Below are 27,303 nucleotides of genomic sequence, written 5' to 3' on the forward strand. Positions count from 1 at the left end.
AAAATACATTTTTACGGAAACTAAGAGATCTTATAATAAATATAACCTGCCTTGGCACGTTGTGGATAGTTGCAAACATGGAGAAAACGATTCTAACGAAAACGAAGTAATCTCTGAATTGTATAATGTTACAGAAGTGTCATAGCTTCTTCAAAAGTATTGTACGAGTGAATGTTTTGTTATGGAATGGGAAAATACGAAAAAATCTATATTTGAAGCACAAAATACAAGATAAATTCAGGTTCTGTATCTAAAATAACAAATAGAAATTACAAATGTATTTAAAAAATGCATTTTAACGTATGTTTCAAAAATGAATTTTAAAAGACTTCTTTTTTAAATACTTCCCAGCCCTGGAAATTGCCCTGGTATGCTACAACCTCTGTGATCATGTGTGTGGTGTGTGTACCGCTACTCCTACTCCCGCTATCCCACCCTCTGCTCTCTGTGTATGTGTGTGTGAATCTCTCTCCCTTCCCAGAGGCCCAGAATACGCTCCGGTCCTCAGTGAAACAGAAACCAACCTTTGACCGGTTTTGCTCCACGGCTAAGCCCTTCCAATGGCCTTGCGCTCGGGACTCAAGATCATAATCGTCTCTTGTGGAACCCTCTTGCCCTCGGAATATATACTCCCCTCCCCTTCCCCCCTTCCTATCTGCAGCTCCCTCTGCGTTCCCACCCCCTCCTCTGGTTCTTTTTCGCCTTCTCCCTCTCTCCGGGAAAGGCCTTTGCTGGCTTAAGCGGGTTGGGTCGGCTTCTAGAGTTTGGCCGGACCAACTCTTCCACCCCCTCCTCCTTCGTACCTATCTATCTATCCCTATCCCACCCCCCCTACTCCCCTTCCTCTGCTTCACCCTCTCTCTCTGCGCTTCGTATGGCGGGAGAGATGAAGCAAAGGCTTGACCCTTATGTGCGTGCTGAAGGTGGGTGGATGTGGGAGTGTTGAGGGTTTCTTTTTTCTTCGGATCCATGGTATATTAGTTTGGCTTGGGCTCCGTGAAGTACCGTAGTCGGATGCGAGGGTGGGATGTTTAATATCAATACGTTTTTCTTCAGGGGTTCACGGGATCGAGTTGACCTCGTTGACTAATGTTGGTGATTTTTTAATGCAGTGGAAGCAGCTGAGTTAAGCGGTCTCGGAAGAGGTTGTGGAAAATTGGCCTCTAAAGAAGATGACCACTGTATAGGTGTGAAAGGTGATTGTTTTTCATGAACGAATAGTAATTAAGGGAGCCATTAAATCATGAGCAGTCATTGAATATATGGAAGATTGATGGAACGAATCATATGATTTATTTTCTACCAATGCTAGCATGATTATTTGGCTAGAGTTTTAAACTTTTGCTTTCATTTATATATGCTAATGCCCGGGGTGTAGAGGGAGCTATAATGGTTGCATATCTCGCAAGGTTGGCTGTGCATATATAGATTCTGGCTCTTTAGGACTCTTCTCATCTTCTTTTTAAAATGTATGGTTCTACATTAAAAGATAGAAATTCGCAAAAGATATTCCGAAGTATTTTATTCAATCAAATTTCCTCGGCTAGCCATTTCGTTGAAGGAATTACCTCCAGAAAATAGGTGGAATCTAAATTTATTATTCGGGAAATAAGTTTGCTTCTAAGGAAAAGTGGCCGCCTAATATCGATGAGCTTTTGGGTAGGTTTCATTGAATAAAGCTTTGGCCATCTTCTGAAATGCGCGGGCTTGGTTCGTGGGTATCTTTCTCACAAAGTTTCAGCTTGAAAGTTGATATGGATTTGTGAGTGTAGAGCTAACCACTGCCGCAGACGAATGAATTTCACACCCTCAAAGTAGGATCGGGTTGTAGAGTTCGGACCAACTCTTGTTCTCCTATCGTGTCCTCCACCCATCTATCCATGTCTCGTTATCCCTCCTGCTTCTCTTTCTCTCCAACTTTTCTGCAGAACCGTTCTACGGTTGGTGGCAGCGTGAAGCAAAGTCTTGACCGTTAAATATGCTCTCTATAGTGGGTGGATGTGGACTTATGGAGGATTTCTTCTTGCTTCGAGGAAGAATGCGAATAATAGCGTGTTATTGTCCATTTCGGGTCCGTGGATGGGATATGTTGAGGGTGAAAGATTTAACTAAAGATATAGCAGGCGAATTGCGGACGTCAACAGTTCTCGGGTTTCCATCCTCGTTAGATCCTCCTTCCTTGCATATGGCAAGGATCGGTTTTGTGTCACCAGAAAACACTCGTATCTATGTCATTTTTTTCTTTTCTAAAGTTAACTTTCTGTGTGGTAGTTCTTGTGGATCCATTGGATTGTGCAGTTTGTACAAATGACCCGTTGGGAGAATTTCAGTCCGATTTATGGTCCTAATTTACGGCTTTCCTTTATAAGGTTGACGGGGTGACTTTTATGACGTATTAGTCGATTTTTGATCAGTTTCAACGACTCCAACTTTCGTTTGCTTCATAAATAAAGGCCCGTTCTCTTTTAAGGTTTAAATTTTGTGAAATCTGTCTTTTGGGTCATCGGGGATTGTTGTGGGGAAGTTATATCTTACTTCCTTCATCTGATGAAGTTCTGTCCACAAGAATTAAAGTATAAATTCATTTATTCACATCCTTCCGGAATCATCCCCATTAGACCTTTGCTGGAGAGGTTAATGACGGAAAGACGAGTACAAATACACATGCATTGGAGTTATGGAATGTACTCAGGCGGGACTCGAACCCTTAACAAACGGAGTGGCAAACGCGGACTCAACTTCTTTGCCTTAGAGGCTGGTAAACATTTCCTTACCAAAGCTAAAAATGGCCCGTCAGACTTGCAAAATTTCTTGTCAGAGGATAATGGAATCATATGCACTCCGTTAGTCTATGGTTGGATATATAGAGTAGTGGTAATGAAGCCTGTGATCAGCTTGCATTCGCTGGATCCGGATTACGCGGTGACATCAGAGCCCGATTAGTGAATTTCTGGCTTGGCTGTCAGAGTGCTTAATATGCGTGCGGTTCTCAGGAACATTCAGGACCGACGGTAATTACGGGCTAAATTAGCGTGTTAACCCGGGCCCTGCGTGCTCTTGCCGTACTTGAGGCGGGTATGTGCTATAACTTCACGAATTACGCGTTTTTTCTGGGTACTGAGATCACCCCTTCGATAATTTACATCATGTAACTTTTAGAATGTTACCAGGAGGCATTTTTATATCATTTCAGAATCATCGTCAATGATTTACAGAGAAAAAAGTAACCAGTAGGGTACAAGAAAAGGAGAAGTGTTGGTGATGGAGAGATGATGGCTGTTCTAAAAAAATACAAGGGGTGTTTAGTTATTTATTTTTCATCCTTCAAGCATCAAATTTTCGTTAAGTTTACCCCTGTCGACGCAGATCATCGACGTTATTATTGTTACAAATATTGGAAGAAATTAATGCTACTCTAGCATTTTGGCAGCTCATCCTCGTCTAAATCCACGACAAGCAATAGAAATGCAACTCGAATAATTTAATCATTTTTTTTACACTTACGCGGGAATTTATTTATTTTAGTAATACTTTTTAGGAATATTTTAGACTTAAGATAGTTATCTATCTTTCCCAAACTTATTATCATGTATGTTTTATTACGCACGGAGTATATATGATCTGTAACTTCCACCATCTTTAGTATTGAAGCACAGAAAAGTTCCCCATTACATAAAGAGTCCTCTTGTGCATCTTCTTCTGTATCTACAGCTGAGGTTAAGGGTCGTTGTTCCTCATAAGTCGCCTCAATTTCACTCGATCGTGGGCATCTCTTTCAGTCAAACCCTTCTCCCTCAAATCATTCTTGACACAGATCCTCCATCTTCTCTAAGGTATTCTCTTCCCTTCTACCAGCAAATTTGAAAAAAATTAACTATTTCAGAGTGTAAAGATTTGCTTACTTTTGTTGGTCTGAATAAGGACTGCAGGCAGTGATGGCCGCTTTATTCCTTAATATCATATTTGAAATGAGTTTGATATGGTAGTTAGGTTGATGAAGGCAAAAGATTTTGCGAAAACAGAGCCATTCATCGCTTTTCGAAAGGGGTATATATATTGGGTTCCAGGGGAAAAAATAAGGGTTCGAATATTGTGTGGGACATAAAAAGACTGTCTGGACCTGCTTTACTTGTAGTGAGGATTAGTGACGAAAGGGGACGTGGGTTTCGCTCTGCAAGGATCGGAAGCTATGCAGATGGAGGGGAGTGAGAAGGACGCCTGCCTAGGTGGGCAGCTACCTTCTCAGCCGATCCCCTCCCTGCGGCTGTTATGGACGAATGGACCGCTTCTTGATCCAGGAAGACAAAAGACGGCGCTGCCCCGCCGAACGGAGCAACGGGACTTCATTAACCCGGTGGAAGCTTCCTCTGTGCAATGGGCTCTCTCCTCATGCTCGTTTTTGACCTGTGGGAGGGGATGCTTGGTCTCTGGTGGAATTCTCTGTTCCTCGCACGCTGTTTATACCCTTTCTTTGTCTCATTAGCGTAATCTCCATATTAGTCCGTGACTCAGTAACCCGTAGAGATGTGCCAATCAACGATCGTGATCTACAAATGGTGATGAGTGATGTGCGATTTCCTTTCCTTTATCTTTCATAGTTTGGATCATATGTGGCTGGATGCGTCGCTAAAAGAAGTTTTTGGTCCGTTTCTTGTGACACTGTGCTAGTTGTGACACTGTGTATTTATTCGTTGCTAGCTTTATATATATTTATTTATAGAGTCGAGGCCTTTTATATTTTTAAAATTTTTATAATTTATACAGTAAAGAAAATGTTGACTTCAATAGAATCGGTATAAACAAACGCAAACACACTTTAAGTTTTATTCCGTATCAAGGCGTAATACATAAGAAAATTTATCGAAGCTAAGTGTAATTAATTAGCGAGAAATGATATGACCTGACTATACTAATTTTGTACAAACAACAAAATTTCCTTCCTAAGTGGCATTAGAAAGTAAGCTAAATGGTATGTAATATTGTCTTCGTTCTAATCCGGCTCTAATTCTCGGACAAAATATACATCACCAAAAGCAATCACAAAAAAGACATAAGATAGCATACAAATGTTCTAAAACTGGTACAGATTTCAAGAATGTTAGTGGCAAGAAATTTATTTGATTATGGCTCATAGTTATTGAAACCATTGAAACCTATGTTGGTTTTTATTGAGATTTGATGAAAGACAAAGTTCTTTTCATTCATGTTTTACCCTTATTCTAATATATGATGCCGTCATAATGTTTACTCAATGCTTATTTGTATGTGTAAGTATTGCGTATTACTTCTTTTTGTTTTGCTCTCGCCGCTTTGGAGGCGAGCGGAGGGAGCCCCATATCGCCCTGCCCTCCCCCCTTCGCCGCTTACTTGCTTTGCGTCGATGTGGAATAGGATGAAGCGATGAATAGTTTGAAGATTTGATTAGGATAAGAGCGGGCGCGAAAGAGACAGGGAATCGGAGGAGAAGAAGAAATAAACTCGTTGTGCGCAGTGTGTCGCTCTCTCTTTCTTTATATCGAGGGGAGTGGTTAGGGAGCAGAAGACGAGAGGTTTGGTGGAAAAAGGGAGCGAATTGCCTTTTGTCGTTTGTCGGGTTTTGACTGTCAAGGCGATTTCAGTTTTATCTTTCGCGGCCTCAGATGAAGGCGGAGCCCTCCGTGAAACGACACGCCACTCCGGAAGTAAGCCGCAGGGGGTTGTGGGAGCCTTTTCTCCGAGATGAGGATGTTTCTCGACCTCTCCGAGAGAGACAAGGCGAAGGGCGGGGGGAGTGAGGGATGATCAGATGCCGAAGAGGTCTGCGGATGCATGCGGAATCGGTAGAGAAAGCATTCCTCCTCGGTAAGTTTGCCTCGATGGAGTCGTGAAAACAGGTCTCTCATTTCCTCTGGTCTTTGTTTGTTTCTCGAGCCAATATCGATAACGATTGTCTCTAGTTGGGCGGGACAGAAATGTAGGAGTTAAAACACGATTGGTCACTTTTAAATTTCAAACAAATCATAAATTTCCTCCTGGTCCGTGTCGGAAAGAAATATTTTCCCTCCCGAGTACGTTTTAGGGCCGATAATTCATTTTGTTTTTGTAGAGAGATCTCTCATTTCGTAAGATTTCAATTCGTCCCCCATAAAGTCTGAGAAATGAAGAAATATTTATGGCAACGATCATGTCTCATTACTTTCCACGCCCATCGTCCGTTTTACGTCAATCATAGTACACCATTCACCCTTTGCCTCATATCTGACGTACGTATCAAACCATGGTCATTTCGTAAAAATCTTGGTATTAGAAGTGTGTTTGTTAGCTGAATTATATTATTTGGATTTAATTTGAGTTATAAAAACGTGATAGTGCTCATTAACTCATTGAATTGAACTTCATTAATTAAAATAATTTGGATAGGCTTTCCAATTCCTCAGCATTCACGAACATCGATACTTGGTCGTTTGCTTTTTTATTATGTTGCTCAATGTAAATAGGCCATCAAAAGGCAGTATTCGTTGATAGAAAAATAGAAAAGAAACTCTTTCATCATTTCATATCGCTTAACTTTTGTTTTTTCCATACTTTCCCAGTACCTATTTTTCTACCGTTGTAAATGCTCAGAAATCTTCTTGGGTGCCTGTTAAGGGTAAAAATCGCGGAAATAATAGTAAGCAGGTTAATGCATTTTTTAAATCATGCTTAACATCAGCTCGGGTAGGATTATTTCATAGTAAGTGTTTTTGATAGTGGTTGATTTATTCTTCAAATTTTATTCGTCTTCTGCTGTCTTTTGAGCTCTAAATATGCTTTGCTCTCTTGCGTAGCTGACTCTAGTTTCCATCTCCCCACGGAAGTCACGCTCTCTTCTTAACTTTTAGGTTTACCCACATCCAATTTTTGCATGATATTCCATATTTCCTCCACAATGCATGTCGTCACTCATATCGCTTTTCTTTGTCTCGCTGCCATCCTATCTCCTGCCACATTTGTCCTTGAATCTATTTCTCAAAGTCTTTTCTCGTTGCGTTTTCATGGGAGCCTTTTGTTTGTTTCAGACCGTCAACAAATGTGAACATGTGTTGAGAGAGTTATCAGTCGATATACGTACCTTCTTTGTATTGACGAGAAATTTGTTACGAGATATCGATTATTCGAACTTACATGTTTTTAGTGCCCTATTATTTTTCAAGTCCGATCTCTTTTGCTATTATCGTTTGTAGCCCTGCCATTCATTGTGTTTTGTCATGGGTGTATTGATTCTTAGCCTCCGGAAGTCCAGACCGCCGTGAGCTTAGGACCCTAGATCATAGGGTGAATGGATAATAGGGAGCGTGGGAGTGAAACCTGAGAGGCGTTGACCTACTCTCTCGGGGAAAAGCTCATCCAAAGGAATCCTTCCCCCTCTCAGGCGCTACTATACAAAATGCTCTTGTGGTGCTCCCTATTCAACGGCACTCAAGTTTCGGACATAATTTTGCTGAAAAACTCTATTCCATAATGTAATCACGGTTGTGTCAGGCCTTTCTGAAGACCCGTGGTCTCTACAGATTAACAAATCTTGCTCTGAGGAAGAAGCAAATTGTGAGTTGATGCTTCCATCTTCACACCAAAATACTTGTTTTATGTATCAATTTATCATTCTTTGCAACGGCCCTGTTCTTCTTTGTGGATAGGTTTACATTTATTGGCACTGGTATTTCTCAAATACGATTGTAGTTCTATCATCGTTTTATCAGCGAGCTGACTTGCCTAGAGGACCGTTTCACGAATAAATAACTCCTAGAATTTTTGAGTAAATAAAATTAGTAAAGGCGATCGTGGTAGCCTTTTGGGTAAAGCGTTGGGGCACTACTAATTCAGGGACGAAGAGTCCGGAGTTTTGACCCCTGGTGGAGCCTTCTATACTAAAATACATATGTTATCGTGGTTTGAGGAAAATAATTGGTCCTCTTACCATCAATCTATTAATCTGGCCCTAAAAAAGTCTATTTCCTGTGGGGGGAGAACCATTATTAATTAATTTGCCCACGAGAGCCTCTAACAGTTACTGAGACCTCATTTGTTATAGTGCTGGGGTAATTTCGCTTTCATGTTAATGTTTTATCAGCGAGCTCATTTGCCTTGAGGAGCGCTTCACGAATAAAACGCCTTGAATTTTTGAGAATGCTTCTTAGAATTTTTCAGTGGATAAAATTAGTATAGGTGATCGTGGTAGCCTATTGGGTAAAGAATTGGCCCCGAATGAGTTACATCCCAGACGGCACAGAATCCTCCGTATCTAATTTGTATGCAGATAGTATCCATTGACTATCCGCTCTGTCGCTTTTGTCAATGGATACTATCTGCATACGAATTAGATACGGAGGATTCTGTGCCGTCTGGGATAAAACAGGTCATAAACGATGTAAAAGAGAAGACATACGTCGCTATGAAAAGGCTATTGGATAGGAAAGACGAATGGAGAGCTGCATCAAACCAATCTTTGTTGACTAATGATGATGATTGATATTGTGATCAATTGGTATTTTTATTTTTATAAAAGCTGCTTTTTAACTTAAACTAGCTAATTTTATTGATGGTAGTCGCTATTCACGTACATTTATGCCTAGGCATTAGTAGGGGAAATATGTTGGCAATGCGATTTGTTTCAGACTGATCGTTGATACAGTCGACAGCTACAGCCAATAAAACCTGGCGGTTTTGAGCGTTGACGATGGAAAATGAGGCGTTAAAAATAAAATATGTTGCCGGAGGGTAACGAGATGGGCGCGCGAGGTTCCTAAATTTCGCCTCCTGCGGCTCAACGTTGGTTGGTTGGCTAGGAGGCGATTCGAGATATCAAACAGAAGGGTGGTGTGAGAGTGGGGTCGCGGGGAGAGGTTAATAAAACAGTTTCAGAAAGAGGGTGGTGTTGGAGGGGGAATATCGAAGATGAGGCAGCGAGGTGGCGCAGATTGCAGAAGAGGTGGAAGTTTAGCGGAGCGGCAGAGTGGAATAAATGCCACGACTATTTTTTTGTCATTTGGAGGTAAACTTCGCCTCTCTTACTCCTACCACCCTGCCTCCACATCATCTCTGTCCCTTCTCTGCGATCTTTTTCACCACATATACACCTCCTCTTTCCATCAGGTGCGGTTCCCTGATATCTGGATTCGTTTTGGTTTTCGTTTTCTTCAAATCTCGTGATACCGTTCAATAGATTCAAGTTGTTCAACGATATATTTGTTGTATATTATTAAATGATAGAAATTTTTTCTCAGGTTATACGTGAATTTGATCTTCTCTGCATTTTTATTCTGCTCTCATAATTAAGTTTCTTTTTTAGTTTTGCGATGTTCACTTTATGGATTTTCTTTTGCGAAATTTCTGATTTTTTAATTCCTTTGAATGTGTTCATTGATATTTTTATAATTAACGTGTTTAGTCATTTTAGAAATTAGTATTTGTGTTTCCTGATCTGTTTCTATACATATTTGGGAGTGAAGTTATTGTTTTTTCTCGCTAATTGTTGCATTAAGGTACTTGTATTTATAAAGTACATCAGACAAGAATGTTTTATTTTTTAAGAGTAATGTTCTAGGTGTTTCTTGTTGGTACAGCGCATGATTTACTTTAGAAATAACGTCAGTAAGTGTAGTTTCAATTTACGGGAGCATTAGAAATTGAGTGAATGAAAATATTAAATAAAAAACCTTTTCTTCTTGATTTAAATTCTCTGCGAGGAGAGAGGGCGTATTTTCTCATCACAAAATAGTCCCGATGCTGGTGGAGGATGTTGGTGTGGGAAGGAGCAGGTCCTCCCCCTTCTCCTTCTCCTCCTCGACCAAGCTCCCCACCCCCTTGCCTATCTCTCGAAACTCTTCCAAACGCCTCCACCCCCTCCCTCCCCCCTCCTTCGCTCAGCCCTCCCAAAGACTCGGAAAAGATCGCTGATACGTCGCGGAAAAAGACGCCGGGAGACGGAGATATCCGAAAATGTGTTTGACTGTTGTCACCCCATCCACTTCTGCCGACCCACCAAACCGCCATCAGCCTTCTGTTTCGTTTTGCTTCAACCCAAACTTCCTTCCCTTGTCCCACCCCCCTTCCAAGTCCCCGCTGGCTTCTTCTTTCCCCTTCGTTACCCGGGTTTTTTCTTCCCTACCGCGCTCTTTTGGAGGTACTCAACTAAGTAGATATACCTCAGTGTCCCATTGAATCTACTCTCCCCTTGTGCGCCCTCTCGCCTTTCTGTATATTATTGCCAGCTCCCGCTCCCGCCCAATCTCGTGTCCTTTTGGGGAAATAAAAACCGTGATACCCGCTCGTGGATAATAGATTGACTCCTGCCACCTTCCTGCTGATTCCATTCCAGACATTCAGTGCGATGGCAATTCTGCGGATATTATGCGCTTCATCAGTTAAGGGTATTCTGTTTGAGAGTTGGATGTTAGGGTGTCGAATGTGAAATTATTCAGTATTGATAATATTGTAAATCGGCCCTCCGATACTAAAAGTTGTTTGAGTGAGATTGACTTAATTATGTAAGAGTGATGTTGGTATTTAAACCAGTTATTTCAATGTGTTCGCTCATCTTTGATTCGCGGGAATTTAGATGATTGCTAATCAATGTTTAGAAGGCTGCAATTATTCTTCATCCATGTGTAATGATTTTGATTATTCTATTGCATTATTATGATACCAAAAATGTTCGTTGTTATAGCAAAAATGTTCGTTGTTTAATCTATCATGTCTCTCTCATTTATCGAGAATTGTCGTACTTACAAAGTAATAAAGTGGCATTTTGTAGTCGTTGAAAGTATTTTTATATGAAAAATAAAGCTTTAAATGAAAGAAAGTTTTTGAGAAAGCCCTCCCTCCCTTTACCCTCTCTTATTTTATCGTTTTTTTCGGTAATTATGGGCTCTTTTTCATGATTTCTTTGTAGTCAGTAAAGAAATGTATCAGAAATGAGAAATCAACCAAATGAGTTTTTTTTGTGCAATACCTGGTGGAGAGATCATTGGAATAACATTTTTATTTTTACTCGTCCATATTTTCCTGCTGGCTAACGTCGGAAGATCGGGTTATAAAATTCTCTCTTTCCCCCTCATATCATTCTTTATATTGAAAAATATTTGTAATTTAATCTTCTCCGTGTTTTCTTTAAATATGCCGACATTTTATGTCACTCTATCAGGAATATAAAAATTTCTCTTCGATTGATGAATCTGATACCTACCTGAGAGAAGGCAGTGGAACGAAAGAGTATTTGGACACGTGATTTAAGTCTCTAAACGCCAAGGAGATTGCAAAGAAGAGGTCCAATTCTATCCCTTATAAAGCTGATTTATGTTGCCACTTCGGTCGCATTTTAATCGGTTCCCAAGTATGTCCGCGGAGCGTTGATGAGTGCAATGTCATCCACTTTTTTACTCAAGTACTCGAGTAAAGGTATTCCTAGGCCCGGAACTATGGCAGGCGTGGGGCCACGGGTCCCGGGCGGCATGATATCAGGGGGCGGTTAATTTTATAAAAGTTTATTTTAAAAAATTCGCTTAATTTTTTTCGTATTAAATTACGTAACAACAATTATTATTTTGTAATTAAAACAATGAAATTAATAAAAAATAATAAAATTAATAAAAATTCTTAATAGCAAGCACACTGTGTGTAATTTTTACAATGTATCACATTTAAAAAAAATAGCTCGCGGTTGTATTATATTTTAATGGTGGGGGCTGGATCATTGTCTGTCAGCGACGCGAGTGGCGACTTCCTTAAACACATTTAAATGCGCAGTAGGTGGCAACACATTTAGAGGCATAGTTGAGGATCCTCTTTCGTAAGATTCGTGCTAAACGCAATCGCCTAATTTAGAGCGGGTAACCGTGCCTTTCCCTCGCTCAGTCAATGCTCGTTGGCCGGGATCTCCGTTAAATCGAAATGCGGTTTCCACTTCCCCCTTCGCCGCTCTTCTCCTCCATATATACCGCCCGCACACCCCACCCTACTCGGGACTTAATGCATTCGCGGACTCGAGGCATTAGATTTATCTGCTTTTTATGGATGACGCGCAGCGCCTCTCTCTTATCGTCGCCCACCTCAAGTTTAGTATTCTCATTTTTTTTCAAAGTCTATTTCGGAGCTGTATTTTATCCTCTCGATGCCCTTTAGAAGTCGAATTGAAAAAATCTTTATCGTGTCGGAGTCGAAAAAAAAAGTTTGCCAATAAGCATTCGCGAGAACCGTTATTTCGTCGTTTTATTTCGCCCGCGCGTTTTATTTCCTCGTGATAAGCATCAAATCTTCTTGTTAACACGTGCAGTAGGTGTATATTATTAACCACATTGACATTTGATACGTTAGGAAGACATAAGCCTCGTTTTCTCATGGTAATGGTATCGAGTCACATGGTGATTTGTACCATTTCATAACGTAATTATCAGTTGTCATGCTGTAGTATTTTTGCTCTTAAGTTGTAATGATAGCTCTTGTATTCCCTCTGAAAATTTGATTTATGTTTTAGACGTTCACTAGGACTAACAATAAGTAGAGTATCATGCAATTGATACTACACTATGCTAAGACGGACAGTGGTTGAATATGTATTGAGATTCTTCCAGTTACATTGAGTTACATTATGTTTCATATGTTTATTACAGCAGAGTACATTGCTCAGGTTAGAAAAGTAGTCAAAAGAAAATGTATTGAATCAAGAAAGGATGGGTGAGTTCATAAATGAAAAAACGACTTCGTTTTCTTCCACTAATTTATTTTCACGGTACGACATGTTTCGACCTTGAGCGGTCATTTACGAGTACAAAGATTTGTAAATGACCGCTCAAGGCCGAAACATGTCGTACCGTGAAAATAAATTAGTGGAAGAAAACGAAGTCGTTTTTTCATTTGTGAACTTTAACTTCCACAAAGTTGAGCCTGACACCATTGAACGTATGATGGGTGAGTTTTTGGTAGTTTTTTAGTTTGAACCCTACTGTTTCCTTAAGTCAGCGTCTTGATATAATAAAAAACTGGATTCATACATTTTATAACTAGTTAATAAATATTATATTAGAATGAGATCATAATCTATCCTCAAACATTTTAATGGTGATCGTTCATCTTTCCTACCATAAATCTGCGTGATAACTGTCATCATTTCATTGCCCACTTTAATTTATTTCATGAATATAGACCATATAAGTTTCCAAAGTTTAATCACAAAGTTTATAAAAGTCGTTCAAAGCATTTTATAATTGGATTAATGTGAAGTTTCCCCGATTTAATGAGGGAATCCAGCGAGAAACCCCATCAACCTCACAGTTTACAGTGACAGTGAGTAATATCTTGTTGATCCCTCTAACGTATGGCCATGCTTCTTCCTTGGGGATTGCTTCTGTACCTGAGGGAAAGATTAACCCCCCAAGACTTTTACGCAGTCGTCCATTTACGATATAGTTTTCAGTATCGCTATGGATCGCGCTGCTCGAATGCAGAGGGATATAAATCTCGCAAATTTCAATCGATCCTGATCATTCTGATAGTGGTAATATATCAATCATAAATTGGATGTCTGCTATTAACTGCATTGACTGACTTGGTGGAAGGCAAAAGTAAAGAAGAAAATGAGATCAGAAATAGGTAGATTATTGTTGGAAAAGCTTCTAGAATGTGCCGAAATTTTGAAGGCATTACATTCTGATCCTCGAATTCAAAAGCGGGCTCCGTTGCGAAAAGAATAGGTGTCTTACTTTCCTTCCTTTCTACAGTGAATTTGTAGATATTGCTCACAATTCTTTTACTCCTTTCGATTATTTGCTCACATTTTTGAGCTGGCGGTTTCGGTATAATGAAAGAACGCTGTGGGAAAGTAAAAATCCAGATAGCAGTTGGAATTGATCCTGGGAATTTATAAAATCTATCAACCATTAGCTCAACTAAAAGGCGCCCGGTGACTTTATGCTGACTTGACTGAAGTTACATTTCGCCCTGATTTTATGTCGTTTTACGAGAGCGCTAGAAGGGAATAATGAACACCGACAAAAAACACGGATTTTAAACTGTAGTTTAAGGCTGTATTAAGAATCAAATATCGACTTCTGCATACACTGCTTGAATTTCATACAAGGAAAAGAAATTGGCGTGATTTAAGAAATACTGCTGAGGTTGAACTAACAGTGTTTTTTAACCGTGTTTTCGCAGCTTTTTCTCAAAAAAATGTGATAAAAATCCTTCCTTTGCGATGGATTTGCATTCAGGTAGTCATTTAAGTTTGGTGGACCGGCAGTTATGTTTGGGCTTGTAGATTTGGAACATACTCCATAGGCTCGATAACTTGAGCAATTTAGGCATCTCTCAGGGTGATTCGGAAAACATTATTTTTGGAGCGGCACCACGTTTAATATAGTCATGCTAAAATGAGAGACATTTTATTGTAGAAAGGATAGGTACACGATTTTTCCACGGAAAATATTGAAATCTATCAAGAAATGAAACTGTAATTGAAACAATACCCGTTGATATCTAGTGATACGTTTTTTCATTCTCTCGCCTATTTCTCTGCTAAATTCGCTACACGCCTTTTTATGGAAATCTCGCCTATTGGTTGTTGTACATTTCCCAAAGAGACGAATCATGCGCCTCCTGAATTCTATTTTCTCGACGTGCTTACCCTCCTTACACTTATCCTACTTCTTTGGCTGGTACCGTTAAGTTTGGCAAACGCCTTTGTTGAGGAAAACTCAGATGGGAGACAGCAGCGGGCGATTAAGGGAGCTTCGAAGTGGCGGAAGGGAAATAAGCCGCTGAAGTTCACGCGGCCACGGTGTAGAGGACCCGGGATTAATTCCCGATTCGCCCAGGGGAGCGACGAGAGGGAACGGCTGAAGGAAGAAGTACGACGTGCGTATTTCGCGCGCCCCGGTACAGTAGCGTCCTCGTCAGTAATGGAACGTCCGCATCATCGCCGCCATCATCATTGCTTTCTTTCTCCGCGTTAAAATGACTGCGCCTGTCGTTTCATATGCTTTATTTGATCAATTCTTATTTATTGTTTAAAAAATACTGTTCTCATTTGTGACGCCCTTCTATGATGAATGGTGAAATTAGAAAATAGCACTCGTATTACCTTGTAATTACTTTTCGAATTTTCTTTTCCTCTCTTTTGGAGCCAACAGCTATTTTCTATTATCATTTATTTATTGTATTTTTGACTTTAATATTTAAGTTAAATTTATTTGATATTAAAGTGAAAATATTTATATGACGTTAACTAAAAGTACTCCAAAATGGGGCCATTTATCATAGCCCTAATGTTATTGTTTTATTATTATACTTTTTTACTACTTGTTCGATGAATTACATTTTAGAATAAACTACATTTCTGTTTCAGTTAGGCTTTTCTGTAGCTAGGCTTTAAGAATTTTCTTGCAGCAAAACGGAAATTTACGATACTCAAACGAAATTTCATGAATATATTACCCGGAAAACATAGTCATTCTTGAGGACAATCGGCGGAGGACAATGATGAAGGCGTGCATGAAAAAAATTCACGAAAGTGATGCGTAACTCATCTCTTGACGAGGCATGAACTCGAAATTTGGCGGGAGGTCAATAAGCCGTCGGCATTGACGGAGCTCGGCCGTGGAGGACCCGGGATTAATTCCCGAGTCGCCCGGGAAAGTGTGTGGAGGGAAGAAGGACTTGGAAACGCAAATCGCACGCAATGTGGCTGTCACGCCCTCTTCAGCCGTCGAACCGCCACCGCTTCATCATCGTCATCATTAGCTTTCTCCCATCGTCTTGCTGTGTGCGCGGGATCTCTCTCGGCGTGCGCGTCGGCCAGGCGTCGGCTGCGACGCCGGCGAGAGCAGGTCGTTAGCCGGGCTTAGCTCAGTCAATCAAGACAATCTCCTCACAAATGCTTAGCGGCCAAATCCGCCCGACGGACGGGATCCCACTCCTTCGCCCCTCCTCCCGCGGCTTAGCCCCCCGCTGAGCCCCATCGCGTGGCAACCGGGGGCGGCGGGGCCGAAGTCGGCTCACCTCGGGGGCGGAGGTGACTCATATAGGCCAGGAAGAGGTTGTAGGATGGGGGCGGGTTAGAGGTTGGGATTGTGGCTTTGGAGCGTGTTAGAAAAATGGAAGGGTTGAATATTAGTGTGGTGGGAATAGAAAATGGCTCCGTAATCCTGGCTACTACTAATTAATCCGCAATAGTAAATGGATCTGCGCTTTTACATGGTGGAATTAATTATTTCGAAGTGATTTTTAAAATTTCAATTCTTCTTGTCTATCCTTCAATCTATTGACATGAAAATGATTTTAAAATAGTCGAAACTGGTTGAACATGAAAACTCAAGATTTCACAATGGGAATAAGTAAAATCACGTCTTTGATGTTATAGTGAGTTGGAATTGGATGTAAAATTGGTTTTCTGAAACTAGGGAACTGCGATGAATTTTTTTCAATGGATTTTCAAAGTTTCTTCCTAAAAGTTTGGCAACAACTCGAAATTTAGCGAATGGTATGAACCATCGAAGTATTCGAAATGAGGTGATACGCAATATTGATAATGATAAATTTGAAGATCTTTTGAGCGACGCGGAAATTTTAAGAAGATTAGAACGAAGTCGCCGTAAAATATTGGGAAGGAGACGCGGATGGGATTTTAAAACTTAATGGGGTACATCATAAGGCACGGGGACCTCACGAAAACAATCGTTGAAGGGCAAATGGGAGAGCGGCAAGAGAACACCACGGATGAGCTACATAGAGCAAGCGAAGACGGAAGTAAAATAAAAGAAAAGGGTAGTTTCCTACATCAAAGAAAACGAAAGGCATTATTTGCGAGTCGTTACCCACCATTAGTGTATTCATAATATACAAATTATTTGGTTTTAGAAATACCGTTTTAGACGAATGGTAAGGGTCAATTTTTTTCTCATTTGAAAAAGGCCAGATTGGCGCCCATGCGATGCCACTCCACGTGACGTCACAGGGACCTAGTTTCTATACGAGTAGATAGGAGTTTTACATCGTCTGAGATTACCAATGTATGCAATGAGGCACAGAGCTCAGGGAAACGTCTTAATAATCACCTATTAAAACTGGCTAAGGTCGGAAAGTTTTCTTCGTTCGATAAGGTATTAATAATCCTTATTTAAGCCAAGCGCAACCAGCGAGCAGGGTACTCTACTACCTGCTAGTATCCTGCGTCGTATCAGCGCTCAAAGCCTCGCCCCAAGGTCACCTCACTTGTTGCAGCGGGAACCAGAACGACGTCACACGGATTTTTCCCATCATTCAATCTTAGCCGTCACGTTTTCGCGCGGTTTAAAATTTTCACTTTTAATTTAATCGCGAAAAATAGATATCGTCATTTAAAAATCTATATGCGTGAAATACGTACTCCAGGAGTATTAATCCTTCGATTTAGGCAATAAAATAATAATAGGAAACCACCCTATTATGTTGGTGTTAAAAGATTAGCCGATGGGCGAATTCGGTCGACAGCTGCGTCAAACCGATCTTCGCATTGCTGACTCATGACGATGGTGTTCAGTGTGTCTTGGAATTCCTCCTCCTCTGGTTTTCAATCCTGAGATTGGTTGGAAGCAGCTTGAACGGTTGGCACTCTCCTTTCTTCTCATCTCTCCACCTTCATCTTCATTTCATCGTAGCTTTTGAATCCAGCATCCTTGATTTAGCCTATAAATTGGAGCCGTGGTCTTCCTCTAGGCCTTTCTCCATCAACATGCCACCCTAGGATTGTCAATATGACCCTGCCATGCCTCACTGGATGCCTTATAAGTTGGACTCTTTTAATTACAACCGATTTAAATATGCTTCTTTTCTCTTTCATTTTACCCTATATTTTTTATTTATTTATACATTACCTCTTAAATATTATTAATGGCAAATACAGATCATCTGACCATCTTTGTGTTTTTCCGATTCGTGTTCCTTTGCGCGCGACGAGGTCGATTGACATGTTTAATTATTTTTCTCCTTCGCCTTTTCGTCTTTTAAACGTTCTTTTTTATTCAGACTTCATTCTTCCATTGACTAACATTCAAAATGCGTTCCGAATTTTGATCCTTTTTCCACCCCTCATCTATCTCTCACCATCTCCATGGTAATTTCCCACCTATTCCTCGAGCCACCTTATGAAGTGTACCATTCTTTATTGTTTGTTTCATAATACTGTTGAATATTATTTTGGTCATGGTTTTTACGTTATGCTTGCTATTAGTTGATTGTTTTTTTTTTGTCATTGTGAGTCTTCTTTAATCGATCTCGTGCTGTTTTTGGGCTGCATAAAATAACTTAATATTTATTCATTATCTCTATCTTATCAGACTCAACTTTGTGGAACTCTATTTTAATAATGAAGCGAAAAAAACTGTGTTTTATTCCACTAATTTATTTTAAGGTATGACTATTTTCGAAGCAGAGGCGACGCCGCTGCATTATTAATAATGTAAGACAAATTATTTCTTCCACAAGTTTATAAAATGTATATTTTATGACCGGTTTCGGTTATTACCATTATTAGGTATTTGATAATGGTGTAATAACCAAAACCGGTCATAAAATATTAATTTTATAAACTTGTGGAAGAAACAAAATGTCTTTCATTAACGATATGGAGCTCTTCCATCACGCACGTGCTTCAAGTTTCGATTTAGCATATTTAATATATTGGGGTTAGCACATTATAATATATAGAATATTATATTATTGTGCTACGTTTTTCTGTTAGACCTGAACGTTTTACTCTGAATAAATAGTGATATTGTTTCCAATGTATTTAAAATGTCTGGAAATTTTTTGCGGCTAGATACCCGGATATCCGTATTTGGGATGGAATTTTATGTATATGCTTGTATAGGTTTATGTTTTATTTTTTTCTCCTTTGTTTTCTTGTCATTTTTTAAAATTTACTGAACCTTGCTGTTGTGTTTATTTTTTTCTTTGCATCACTGTCGACTGCTTTTTACCGAGTTGTTTAGCTCTTATATATTGCCTCGTGTAAAATATATCATGGGCCAAAACGACCCATGGTATATTTTACAAGAGGTAACGGTAATAAATTAATTCCAATTGTATAATTTTTCGCCCCACGATGTGTTGTATGAAAAAATCGGGATTGACGGTGGTGTTGAAATGGTATGACTTTTAGAGGTATCGGTGCACCGCGGAGGTAGGATGGCTAATAGCCGCTGCGGTGGGCAGCGCTCCCGGCCATTTCTCCCTCGGTGTGCGGTGTGTGCCGTGACTGACTCCGTGGCGAAGAATGCCTTTCGATCCTGTTAAGAGGACGGGGGCGCGTGAGGAGTGGGGAAGGGCGAAGGTCGCTCCCGTGAGGGGAGGATTAAGGGCCGGGTGGGATTTTGGAGGGGGCAAAGAGGGGAGAAGAGTTTTTTTTAGGGGGTGGGCGGTCGGGCAAAGGAATTGGGGGTTGGGGCAGGGGTGGAAGACAGAGGTGTGGCATTGTGCTCGTGTGTTTGTGTGTGCGGTTTGAGTCTTCTTGTGCGCAGACTTCCGCGATGATGGATCGAGGTTTTTTTTTCAAGTCACGGGAAGTCACACGTCCAAGGGAAGGAATGTTAACCGTGGTGAAATAGGGGATTTAGTCCATGAAAAAGTTGTCCGAATCGGGCAGGTTTCTTTATTTTCGACAGCCGTGAAAACAGTCTGTAATGCCGAGCACGCTTGAGTTTAGTGTCAAAATCCGTAGTCTTGAAGAAAAAGGTTATATTTTGGATTGTATTGTAAGCTATGCACTTAAGGCTTCGGTTACTGCTTTAGCAATGGAAGCACGCGTAAATGAAATGAGGCTTTATGTCGAAACTAGCGATGAATATATCATATAATAACTTCTAGACCATTGGCTAAAGGAGTGCCTTAAGATATTCAGTACCTCTCGTAGTATTGGAAATTGTTTTTGAGCTCCACTACACATTTCGATAGCTTTTGCCTAATTGTATCGACCCTGTGGTTCATTAATTAACCTTAAGACTTGGTTTTGAACATTATTCTTTCCGAGACAAAATTATGACAAAATAACGAAGGTGTTAAAACGCTCAGGTTGTAATAGGTAGGCAAATTTAATTGTTTTGAAGTCGTTACTTATCTGCTAGAGTTTGTGGGAGCCATCCTGCTCATTTTGTATCGAGGTAATTGTAGGAGGTTCTAGGGTGCTTGTTTGAGTGATACTCGTAGTTTGCTGAAATCAACGGTGGAAAGGTTTAAGGTGCAAGAGAATTGGAGAATAAGAAAACTGGGTACTTCAGACTGCAGTGTTTGCTGCTAGCCGCGATGATGGGAAGATTTACATTGTAGTGTATAATTGGAATGTAGAGTATATTGTTAAATTTTTGTGTCGAGTTTCATGTGAACTTACCATAAATGTAAGTGAACCTATTATACGAATAGTGTGTTTTGTAATTAAGGTTTCGTAATTAAGATAATCATTGTGCGAGGTTTAGTATTTGTCGTACATGCCAAGTAAAGGCATATGAAAGGTTTCCTAATCAAATATGTCTTCCAATATCCCGTCCACGCACGATATTTCTATTTCGCATCCGATATGCCTTCATATGTTCTCCCTTATTTCTCTAGACTCCCTCCGACTCATCTTCTCCGCTTCCTTTCATCTTCTCGTAAAGCTTGAAGTCTGCGTCTTCCGCAAACAGTAGTTCTTCAGATTTATATTTTTGATGTCTTTCCCTTACCGCTTATTAAATGGGAATAATTTATCTTTTTACTTTTATATTCATAGCTGTTCTGAATCGCCATCACTCATGTCAATCTGCGAAGGGTAAATGTTAAATCACGTAATGAAGTGAAGCCTGAATGCGTGGTTTCTTGTCTTTCCTCACGTGACATCTTCTCTCGGTGGATTTTAGCTAACAACATCATTTAATTTTCGATTATATACATTCCGTGACTTGCACATAGTGTGTTGCCTACGATATTTATCCCCTAAGAACCGAAATAGGCGGTAATCCTTTCCTTTGCCTGGTCTAGCTGCTATATTCACGGCAGTCTGAAATTCGAGCAGTGCAAATTTTATTGAGCCTATTCACTAGTACTCCCAGGATTTGATCCTAGGTCGCTTTGGTCCTTCGTTAAGTTGACCCGGCTGTTCTCAAGCACTTGTTGATGTGAAATAGACTCTCCGCAGACCACATTGCTCATCTCAGGAAAAACTTCGGCGATAATAAAAAAGGTACTCGTTCTTAACATAAATATATTTTATTATTATCTACCTCAAAGAGAATGTTATCATGCAGCTGCTGTAAATTCGTTGCGGAGGGGATCGATAGCTTAGGTCATGTTAGCCATGAGGAAGGGAAGGGTGGAGAGATATCGGGCGTTGGCATAAGTTGCTCGTTACGAAAGGCTTCAAAGGAACCGTGGGTAAACGCTGTATCAGACTGACGATTTTTTGTTGCTGAAGTGTCTTCCACTAAGCAGTGAATCAGATTACGGGAAATTTGTGAGATCCTCCACCACCCACGGGATATACCGCCGCACCACCCGATCCCCCATTGACTAGAACTTGGGCATTGAAAGTGATTTTGTATTTATGTGGATTATAGTTATTGTGCTCGAGGAATTTTCCGGAAACTCAAACAAAATCGGCCTGAGTTTTTGTGAAGTTCAGGCACTACCAATTGGAAACCGTTGTAATAGAGAATCCTAGGCCCTCTCATAGCCGTGGCAATGGGAGTATTATAATTTCGACATCACCTGAAGGGAAATGCGCGACCATTGGTGAGCGATTCCGTAAAAGAGCAGATGCACTTTTGCGTCCCCGACCGCTCCTCCGGTTATCGCCCTCTCGTCACGGAATGCTCTTGCGCATTGCTCATTCTGGAGTCGTGTGGGAGATTCGCGAGCCGAAACATATGTATATGTTTGTGTTTTTGTGTGTGTTAGCTGGGAGTAAATGTGCTCTCGTACCCGCGGCGCGGTGGATGTAACCCAACCCTTTTCCTTATCCTCCGCCACTCCATCCTAGTAATGCTCCCTCCTTCCCCCATCTCCTCTCCGCATTACGACGAATTAGCCTTCTCACGCCTCCCCACCCACTTCTGGCACCCTCCCGCGATCACATATGCCCCGAACCATTTCCATTCCCAAAATCCCCTTTACACAGATTTCCCTCTTCTCGACCGCGATGCAAATCCCAGCCTAGGCGATCAGCATGCTGTCACAACACTTCTTGATTGTCGATTTTGGCTGTATTGTGAACAAGTAAAGATTTTATTTCAATCCAATTAACATTTTATTCACTGTTTGCAAAAAATTAACTTTGTAATATTCTCTATGGATACTTGGCAAGCATATTCGCTCACTTGAAACTGTGCCATGACTTTACTGTGATTTTTTTACTGCAACCAACAATTAAATAAACACCCACGAGATAGCTGCAAATCTGGGAATTTAGACTTATAAAAACGAAGAAATCCGTCGCCTGCGTGCGTGTAACTCTATTATTTTTATGTTTTAATGATTTCAGTCGACCATATTAAGAGCGAATTTATTTAGACATTCGTTTTCTTGTTATAAGAATCTATAAATTTCGTCATAAGAATTTATAAATTTCGTTTGTTAGCCAAAATATTTTTTTATTTTGTCTAAACTAGTCAATATGCTATCACCCTTTGGAAAGGTCACACTTTATTTTCTCGATTATTCATGAGAGATGAAGAACCTTCATGCTCACACTCTAGGTTAATTTATGTTCACTATTCATTTCATAGCATATTCTAGGGATAACCCAAGCAAAATATGGCTAATTCATCACCTAATTTTAGCAATGCGTGTATTCTCTATCCTAAGCTTATACGACGAGTGATTATGACTGCAATCAATAAAAATTGATAGCCTTCGGAAATAGGTCAGCTTATGCAGTCGGATACTATTGATAATCAACAGACTATAGTGATAGACCTACGAAAATAGATCATTATGGATTCCATATCTGATTTGTTATGATGTCATCGACGTTGAAGCTGGAACAAAGGGTTTTGCTTTCGAAAATCAGAATATTTCTCGTAATACTGCCAAATCGGAATATTTCTTAACATACTAGCCAAATCGGCATCCCGTGGAAATCCGCGCTCACTTGGCAGTTCACGGGAGTCTCCTCCAGCTGTTCAATACCTCCAGTCAACCACAGCCACAAATTCTCTCTCCCACCCGCGCTGAGGGAAACCTCGCAAATCGTACACGGATCTAGCTTTGCTTTGATGATCGCATTGTGCTAAGAGGGGTCGTGGAAGTGCGAAGCATGGTTTTGGGGGTGGCAGGGAAAGGGTTTAGTGTGGGGCAACCCCTTAGCAAGGGAGGAATGGCTCGGTTGAATCACCTCGCGAGATTTCCCCGACGGAGGAGAGCTTGGACGGTTTCGGGCTCGGATCTGATCGTAACTTGAAAAAAATTATCCAACTGGAAATGGAGAGATGGAATAGTATCCTCTCTGGGTAAAGACTACGTGCCAGTCTTAATATTATAAAGATCTTAGTAGAGAGTATCTTAGAAGAATGAGCCTTGGAAAATGTCCAATGTTTCTCGATTCTTAACACTGCCTTTTGATCGGTGTCATTATTTTCTTTTAATTATGGCATATTGCTAGTTTAAAACTCAACTCATAATTTTAAAGTTATTGGAAAAAAGAGTGTACACCTACCTTTCTCAACAATGACCTCTCTCAGGCTTAAAACTTTTACCCGTGAGAAAATGCTGAGGTAATATTTTCATATTTAAGAAGTAGGTAATTTTTGAGAATTATGGGAATTATAAGCCAGGCCTCGAAATCCGTAAAAAAAAACTTGAAATCAGTCCCTTTCCTTTCCTGTGTGATTAATGTTCGGTGGGGCTCCTTGATTTACGCAAATGGGATTTTGTTACTCATTATTTGCAGTTATAACGGCCGGTTAATTTGCAGTTAAAACGGCCGGTTATAACGGCCGGCCAATTCCAGTCGCCGGCCTCGGTGGCGGCGGGGTAACGTTCTCGCCTGCCAAACAAGAGGTCGCGGGTTCGAGTCCCGCCTGGGTAGGTTTCCCCGGACCAGGGCATGGTCGTTTGTGTAAGTTTACTTGTTACATTTGTTGAACACCCCGGTGTAAAATGGCCAATGAGAGCTGTATCCGGTGGTTTCATAATAAAATAAAAAATAAAAATAAATAAAAAATAACTCGATTTTCAATATTTGTAGCGTTAATTATGATTTTTTCCGAGATTTTGATTTTTTTAGATCTTGTTGTCTCGTGTATAGCCTTAAAGCAATAATAAAATGGAGACAATTGTCAAACTAAAAGAAACGAGGAGTTACACTGCTTGGGCCTTCTCAGAAACCCCTAAAATATTTCCCCGTTGCATTTCTTTTTATACATTTTTTTCCTGGGGTGCGAAATTCGTGAGACTTCAGGTGTTGTGTGGATCCTCGTCGCGGGAACTATCGTGCTGGCAGTGGTGGCAAAGGTTGAAGTGGTGCCACCTTCTCCGCCGCCGCCGTGGCTTATTTTATATTCGATTTATCGCCTCGTCTGGGGCGGTGGGAGAGAAGGCAAGGGTTTAAGTCCGCCCCGTCCATCCCATTGGGGAGATAGGCTCGCGGTAAAGGTGAGGGGGCTGGGTACGCGTTATTTTGACGGCTGTATCGATGCGAGAAGGGCGCGGCTATTTTTGTGGACCACGGGAAATCACCAATACTGAATCGCGTTCCAGATTGTGATACCTGATTAGAGCTCCTTAGTTTTTGCTATTTCACGAGTGCTTGCAATTTTTAAAATGATGAAATGATGTATGAACAGTGTTCTGAACTGTGGAAAGTGTCGTAGATAATGCCAAAAATAATGAAGCTCCCGAAACATGCAATAGAAGAGGCCGTAAAAGATAGGTTCTCATTCAGCTCATCCGATATGTTTGGGAGGTTTTCTTCCTCTCCGAGAATGAATAAGGTTCTTTTAATTGGTTTTCATCCCTCAAGATCCTCATGCTTGCCTTAATTAGGTGTATTTCAAATTATTGTTACGGTTTTGTGCCATCATCTTCTGGACGGACTAGAAAATAATTTATCCCTGTCTATAATCCTTGTTCTATGAATGAAATAAAAGTTTTGTTAAAGTGTGATGTAAAGTTGATAGCGTTCTTTTTTACTCTTTCTACATTCATATCATTGCCTACATGCTTCTCATGGTAGTTAAATGTAAATTTTAATTAATACTTGCTTAAATTTTGCATATCGACAATGGGTCACGCGTTTCATCAAATCAAAATATTGATTGGAAATAGTGAAGGTTATATTTAATCAATTATAAGTATGACGAGCATTGAATAGTTTGAAGATGACCAAATACTAAATGGATTTGATTTCGAAGGCTCTAGTTGGTTTCCGTTGGTAGGGCACTTTTCGTCATCGATAACTATAGTTTTTTTTGTGTAAATAGTAATGTTAAGGAGAAGATATACGAGCTGGACGAGCCTATATAGTTGGAACTTTACTTTCATCGTATCCTTATGTGACCTTATATAAACCTATGGATCCTTATGTATAAGTTACATTGTTGTTCTGAGTACTACATTTGATTCTTTACATAACTCTAATAAATGCACTTGTCAATTTATCATCGATCATGTATTTTTCCGAGTTTAATTCTAATGATTAATCTCCATTTTTTCCTGATTTGGGCTGACTTGTGCAAGTTAAACTGATTAATTTATGTCAGTAACTCTGAGAAAATGAAAGCGAGACATTTGAACCACAGCATTAGAGGAGACGGAACGTAGCTCGGCGATACGCGGCTCGAACAACATCGGGGGAAGAAAAAAAAAGCCGTGGGGGGAGTGGAGGGTGAATGCGATCAAGGGGACTTAGGGGAGGGTGTGCAGTGGATTGGTGGGGGTGTTTAGCCATTTAAGCGAGGAGGGAGCTAACGCCTCCTTACCCCATGGGCCCGCCACAAAGACCTACAAAGACGCAGATTTAAAAGGTGTACGACCGATTCTGGCCTCGCCAGACGACTCTTACGAAACTGAGATTCCTGCTGCCATTCCTTTCCATTTTCCCTCGCCCTTTCCCTCGCTGAGGAATGTCCCGTGCGTCGTGAATAGCCGCTCTCCAATTTATAGCGAAATATATATACTTACTTATTTATGCTTGAAGAAGAGATGTTTAGTTTTGTAATGGTAAACGTAGAAGCTGCTTTGAAGAACTGGAAGTGATGTCCGACGCGAAAGTAATCATGTAGTGTCGAATGATATTTCGCATCACATCAGCCGTGCCTTGCAAGTTCAAAGAGAATATTGGAATTTTACTATATATCCTTGTCCTTGCCATTTTTTATTTGATGGCTGGTGTTGTGGAACCTAATACGGTACATTAATGAAGTATATTGCGAGGTAGTGGATAAAGTGATTACGCGGCTTTTTTAATTTCGTGATTTTTTGTTATCTTACTACTGTCCCTTAATGAAATTATGTCTCATTAAAAGTAATATTTAAGGATATTCCTGAGTTATGAAGTCACTAAAAACGTTACTCGTAAATGTAGTGACAGTTTCCTAGTGGGCATCATGGATATCTGCAGTAAAATAGAAACACATACACTTATGCAATATTATTCACCAAACCGATAACAGTAGCTAAATAACTGCTCTCACAAGACTCTGCAAGGGTGAATCCCGAATAATCATATAAAGGAAGATGGCTTTCTGTATTTGATAGTCTTGCAAATACTGTACATAATTTTGTGTAATCGATTTTGTAATCGAGTCTCGGTCCGAGATGCGATTGATTGATTATTTTTTTGGTGTGTAGAGACAAATTATTTCAAGTTAAGTTATTGTAAACTTGCTTTCATGCCAAAAGACTAAAACAGAGGTCCACCGGCCATGATTACTGTTAACTAATTCCACGAAAACGTATGTTAATCTGTATATTTTTTCAGATGATTATATTAAAATATTGTGGTTAGTGCCTAGTCTGTCCGTGCTTTTATTTCCAAAATTATTAAATGATTGTGTGGTGTTATTATTTCTGGGCGATATTCTAATTACTTGCCTTCTCTTTGCAGGCAAATCCATCCCAGTGCACTGCGTGGTGGAGGCCATCAGCGTGGAGGTGGCGCCGCCCCGCGGAGGCCATTTCCCACCCCACTCGCCTCCTTCCGCCCCCGGCGCATCTCCCCCCTCCCCTCGCTCCCCCTCCTCCGCCCCAAACGCCGCCCCCTCTTCGCCCCCACCGCCGCCTCCCGCCTCCACCTCCCCGCCCCCGGCCAAGAGGCCCTCCCGTCCGCCCTCGCCCCCACTCTCGCCCCCT

At 40.6% G+C, this 27,303-nt stretch overlaps 1 protein-coding gene across 1 annotated transcript in view; it reads left to right on the plus strand.

The window, feature by feature from the left end:
* The window catches only part of LOC124153901 (histone-lysine N-methyltransferase SETD1A), a 236,868-nt gene that overhangs the window by 186,537 nt on the left and 23,028 nt on the right, over window positions 1-27,303 (plus strand). The window contains exon 3 of the mRNA XM_046527299.1: window positions 27,059-27,127. Within this exon, the coding sequence (XP_046383255.1) occupies window positions 27,059-27,127 (69 nt within the window). The remainder of the gene's footprint in view (window positions 1-27,058; window positions 27,128-27,303) is intronic.

Source organism: Ischnura elegans, chromosome 2 (genome assembly GCF_921293095.1).
Source record: "Ischnura elegans chromosome 2, ioIscEleg1.1, whole genome shotgun sequence".
In the NCBI taxonomy this organism is placed as follows: Eukaryota; Metazoa; Arthropoda; class Insecta; order Odonata; family Coenagrionidae; genus Ischnura; species Ischnura elegans.